Consider the following 5,234-nt stretch of genomic DNA (forward strand, 5'->3'; position numbering starts at 1 on the left):
CTGTACAGAATGTCAGGACTTGTGCAGGGCCATGCTGACCCCACTTTCAGCAAATGACCACGAGCTTGGTTGTATCCTAGTTGCGTTGCTTGCAGAGCTCATGAAAGCAGAGAGAGAGATCACACGAGTCAATCTAAACTAATATAATGCCAATTGAAAATACAGATTTATCAAGTGAGTGGATCAGATTCGGCACTCGATGGACGTGGCACAGATCTCCGAGCTCGACTCTTCCCTGAATCACAAACGTTCAATGAAGGTAGAGCTTGAAACCATACTGCGAGTGTAAAGGAGCGCATCCAGTTCTAGCATTTTCCAGACGAGTATTTAAGTGTCCAGCATGAAGCGGGAGTAGTGAGTCCCCAGTGGCCAGGCCCTGAGTTCGTTCATATGGCACCTGCCGTGGTACCAGAAGCTCCAATGCAGTACATAATCGTCCGATTCCACTGGCACTTCCTCTGACGGGATCTTCGACTGTCTTTGGCCACGTCCGCTGAGCATAGTCCGTCTCAAGCATTTTCCGCGGTGGGCTCCGTGATGCCGTGACCGCCATCGTTGCAACCACCAAAGTCCTTCGCCAACTTGGCATTTTGTGAATATAGATACGAGAGCCGGCAAGTGCATTTAAGTTGTGTTAATCTACATCTAGTACTGTTGATGGATTGTTGGGTATTTATATACAGTGATAGATGGAGGTTGTGGAGTGGTGACAAGTGTATTACGAAACTCACAAGTCAAGTTGCTCAAGCAGTGTCGGTTAAGTGGCGGTCGTGAGCTGTGGCTGGAAGCTTCGACCATAGTAGACTTCGACTTCATATCTCTGAGCAGGCGCGTTTTCGGCAGTACATATCATAGATTTTGCAAAATCAGAGTATAAACCCAGGAACTCGTTCTAAGCTCAATCGGAGTGGACTGAGACCTGCAGGCGTTAGCTCGACTGCGTGAAATAACGTGATTTCAGGTGAGCATTCAAGGTTCTGCCAAGTTGAGTTTAAGCCTGTGGGCAAGAGTTGCATGGTACAATGTCGTGTCTCGTGCGCAGGCTGGCAGCCGGCTGTAGGAGGGCCAGTTTGAAAGTCACAATGTTCGCGTCCTTAAGTTCGAGGGTCTATGATTCAGATTTACTAGATTTTTGCTCGTCTGTACTGGCAGTGCTTATCCCATCAGATTGCGCTACCACATCTGCTTGGCAACTTGTGTCAGGTGTTGCGCTCTTGGCATGCAAGCCACCCATTATGGAGGTTGGCCGTGTGTCGGTTCGTGTGAAACCAGCTGAAACTGTATTGTTGAACAAGTCGTTTTGAGTTTATTTCAGGATTCGGGGTGTGTTGAAGTTCGTGGTTCAACAGCAAAGTGGAGCTTTAAAATCAAGGGGTTCATATCCGAGGCTGTTGTGTAGTTGTAGCCCTGTTAGGCGCTCTCAAAGAGCGGCATCTGATGACACCTGTGCCCTTAAGCTCCGTGCCATTGATATCAAGCTTTGCGGAGCACCAAATTTCCCCAATGGAAACTAGGAAGGAGTCCGAGTTTGTCAGAGAGCTCATCAGGAGACAAGTAGCTCCGAAGGGGGCGTCTTCGGAGACAGGGAGGAAAGCTCTGGAAGACAAGCTTGTACTGACAATGGAGGAGATCAGCAAGCACAAGAGCGAAACGGATGCATGGGTTGTGGTTGACGGAGTTGTTTATGACATCACCCGATTTGTGGACACTCATCCCGGCGGTGTAGAGGTTGACCTCTCCTCTTTGGCTCAATTGCCAATCGAAATAGTTATGTTTGGCAACGTTACAAGTGTCGGTTGCTACTCTTTTGTGCAACACAATAGAATTGAACCAGGTGCTTATCCTCGCTGCAGGTAATCTACCAGCATTTGCATATGAGTGACGTCGGCAAGTTGATGCGAGGCGAAGAGGGCGACTCTCCCGACTCTCATCCTCATAGCAAATACGCCTTCCGTATGCTCCAACAGTATCGCATCGGCCGTGTTGGTGATTACAGGAGGTACAGTAATTGGGCACCCTCCCCCTGCTTTTTCCACGTCAGGTAGCTTATGTTTTGCTCAATTAAGGTGCTTGATTCGCTATTAAGTTTTCTTCAATAAAGTAGTGATTATCCCGTGGCAATTGCAGTGGTGATGATACGGCGCATTCAAACCGTGGCAGCGAGGAAAGCAAATACGTTGTGGATCTCAATAAGCCCCTCGTCTTCCAGGTTGGCCATAGTTACGCAGGATGATGTGAGGGAAGTTTTCATAACAAAAACAAATAGTTTAGCTGTTTGAAAAATTGAACTTAGAAGATGGCGCTTCGAGCTCAATCCCTGAGTTACAAAGTGAGCGCACAAGGTTTACGGGCAGCCTATCACATAATTTGGATGTTGACGATGTCATGGTGATAATTTGTTCAGGTTGGGAAATTGGGTGCTGACTACGATCGATGGGTGCACGACCCCGTGGTGCAGAAGGAGCCTCCTCGGTTTTTTGAAAGTGATATTGCTGAGGTACTCTATTCCTTGAATGGTTTGCAGGCATTAGAGTATCTTTGGACGAATTCCTGGTGAATTACTTCTCAACTGAAGTGAAAATTGTCCATTGAGATCTTCGAGTTTTGGGACTCAAGCTGCAGATTTGTGAGCAATCGTGGAATTCGTTTGTTGCAGTTCTTTACACGAACAGCATGGTGGGTAATACCAGCAGTATGGGGACCTTTGGTGATATATCTCGCAGTCCTCGCCCACAAAGGCGGACTATGGCTATCTACTGCACCTTTCGTCATGGCCATCGGAGCATTTATATGGACGTTTATTGAGTACTTGTTGCACCGCTATGTTTTTCACATGAAAACGACTGGCAAGTGGTACGTGAGCGATCCTGCATGAAAAGGAAAGCTCTGGGGATTTTGGAAGTCTAAGCACAACAATGCTTTGATGTTTGTTTGACCTTCACCAGGATTATGTCTTATATGAAGATATGAATCCCCCCATTCTCTCCTCATACTGTTGACATGATTCTTTCTATCAATTTATCTTCAAAAACTCAGAATTGAAGAGATCTGCATTAAATTTGCGCAGGTCATGTACCGCACATTACTTTCTACATGGCTTTCATCATAAGCATCCGATGGACGGAACGCGTCTTGTATTTCCACCTGCTGTCACTGGAATTCTCGTTATTATTGTAAGGAACCCTCACCTTCGCCATCATCCGAATTTGTTTGGTATCCTTTATATTAATTGATATTAAGTAACAGAAATGTATTACCAACTTGTTTACAGTTATGGCAAGGTTAATGAAACATAATCCTCGTGATACCGACTTTGACGTGGTCTGAATACAATCAAGAACCTCTAACTGACGAACAATTTTGTTCACAGATCTGGTACCTGACCGAGCCGCTGGTGCTGCTTCTTGGGAGGCCGGTGAAGCTGAGCTTGTTCAGTGGCGGACTGCTAATGTACATCGCTTATGACCTCACACACTACTTCCTCCACTTCGGCACTCCTCACAACGAACTAGCACGATCGCTGAAGGTATCCTACTGCTGCAACAAACTAACCTACTGCTCTCCGGCTTCAACATTGGCATTGTTTCCTGAATCTAGTCCAGAGGATCATCCATTGCTAATGTAAAGCATGTGCCGGTGTAAGCTGAATTATTTTCTCAGCACTTTTTGTGTGTGTGGATTCCTGCAGAGATCTCACTTGAACCATCACTTCAGAAACGAGCATTATTCTTTTGGGGTCACCTCCCATTTCTGGGACACAGTCTTCGACACTGCTCCGCAGTATATGAAAAATCTGTTACCAGATATACAGTGATCCATGAAACCTCGGAGTCCATTTTCTTCGCTGTTAATGTCGATGTAGATTAGCAAATTTGGAGGCATTCGTTCATTGTGCACAGCCGCCATTCTAAGGTGTCCCTCTTCAACCTGCTGAAAATGGAAGTTCACGTAATGGCTAGTGTTTTCAAACGTCTGTTTAGCTTGTAAAATTCACTTGCAGGAAACGTTATAGAAGTTGACTAGTTACTCACCCGGATGGACCAAGATTGAATTTATGATCTTAGTCCTGGGTCAGTTTAACTGCTTGTAGAAAAAAACATGAGACAATTCGCTTTTTGCTAAGCACCAGAAAGCTGTATCTTTCTTGTTAGTTGTGAAGACACGACTCACATGAACACACACTGAAAAAGATAGGACTTTCGGTCGTGCGTATGAGCACAAGAGTGTCTTTAGTTGAGAGTCTTCTGCTTATTGGTCATAGTCTGAAGGAAGATGATCTAAATAAACAAAAACAAAAGTTTGAGGGGTACCCACATTCAGAAACTCATTTTGAAAGCATCATGAAAATTTCTGTCCTGGTGAAGAAAAGTTGTTATTTGGAAGTTTTGACTTATGGAGATAATATAATGCATCACATGCATCGCATGTACCAAATCATTCTATGATTCTCAATATGACAGCTTGTATTTTATTCTATTTTATTTCTTTACAATACTATAACAATAATCAAGTATAATGTACTTTTGTCCTTTTCTATACAAACACAAGGTGTGTGGACAAAATTAGATTTAAAGGTTCATGCACCAACTCTGCTTCCACCCTATCAGTTATTTTGTCCATTACCAATCATAGTTTGCACACATGCTTTCATTCCTAAGCTTCTAGAAGAGCAAAAAGGCAGACCCAGGGAATGAGTGACATGAGCTCTCACTGCAAACAATTGTGTGTCCAGCTGGATGTGAAACAAAACATGTTGAGGGTAATAATATAAATAATTTGGTAACATTATGAAGCTGTCATTTCTGTAGGGTTTAACTGGAATGTCTAAACCCTTGCAGTGGGAAAGGACCCAGGTAAAGAGTTGCTGGTGGTTTGGGTTGTGTCAAAACAAAGCCCTGAGCATGATGTTTTCTGGACTTGAATCTCCATGTTCATTGCAAAATTGTCCCATCTGCCAACTCAAATGTGCTATGTGGTGCACAAGTTTAGTTCAATCTTGTCGGGATACTTGGAATGTGCAATGGATTGGGTGGATTTTGAATTGTTTGTTGCCTCCTGCACCTTGGCATGCTGCATTTTTTCTAGCATGAGGGGATAAAATCAAATAATAAATAAAGCCATCATTTGTTATGATTATTATTATTATTTTATCTCTTCCAAAATTCAATGAAACTATGATGCCATGTTATAAATAAGGATTACAAATTGATTCTCTAAATTATAATTAATTTCAA

At 43.7% G+C, this 5,234-nt stretch overlaps 1 protein-coding gene across 3 annotated transcripts; it reads left to right on the plus strand.

Moving 5' to 3' along the window:
• The first annotated feature begins 365 nt into the window (after nt 1-365).
• On the plus strand, nt 366-4,327 carry LOC112294897 (dihydroceramide fatty acyl 2-hydroxylase FAH2). Of its 3 annotated transcripts, XM_090243814.1 has the most exons (10): nt 366-614; nt 752-961; nt 1,316-1,728; nt 1,854-1,999; nt 2,128-2,209; nt 2,405-2,497; nt 2,657-2,853; nt 3,068-3,173; nt 3,371-3,526; nt 3,689-4,327. In XM_090243814.1, exons 3-10 carry the CDS (start codon nt 1,438-1,440, stop codon nt 3,812-3,814), a joined length of 1,197 nt encoding a protein of 398 aa, XP_090099940.1. In that variant the 5' UTR covers nt 366-614; nt 752-961; nt 1,316-1,437; the 3' UTR covers nt 3,815-4,327. The 3 variants fall into 3 exon arrangements, with proteins under 3 accessions (XP_090099940.1, XP_090099939.1, XP_024401647.1); XM_090243813.1 differs by having other exon boundaries at nt 366-961; nt 1,204-1,728; XM_024545879.3 differs by having other exon boundaries at nt 366-961.
• The last annotated feature ends 907 nt before the right edge of the window (nt 4,328-5,234 follow it).

The sequence above is a fragment of the Physcomitrium patens genome, chromosome 17 (assembly GCF_059467195.1).
Source record: "Physcomitrium patens ecotype Gransden chromosome 17, ASM5946719v1, whole genome shotgun sequence".
NCBI lineage: Eukaryota > Viridiplantae > Streptophyta > Bryopsida > Funariales > Funariaceae > Physcomitrium > Physcomitrium patens.

What these genes read in the sequence shown, in the direction of transcription:
- LOC112294897 (XM_090243813.1), top strand. Translation starts at nt 1,438, where the DNA reads ATGACACCTGTGCCCTTAAGCTCCGTGCCATTGATATCAAGCTTTGCG. An exon ending in TTGAAAGTGATATTGCTGAG is followed by an intron (nt 2,498 to 2,656) that starts GTACTCTATTCC and finishes CGTTTGTTGCAG; the next exon opens with TTCTTTACACGAACAGCATG. An exon ending in AACTAGCACGATCGCTGAAG is followed by an intron (nt 3,527 to 3,688) that starts GTATCCTACTGC and finishes GGATTCCTGCAG; the next exon opens with AGATCTCACTTGAACCATCA.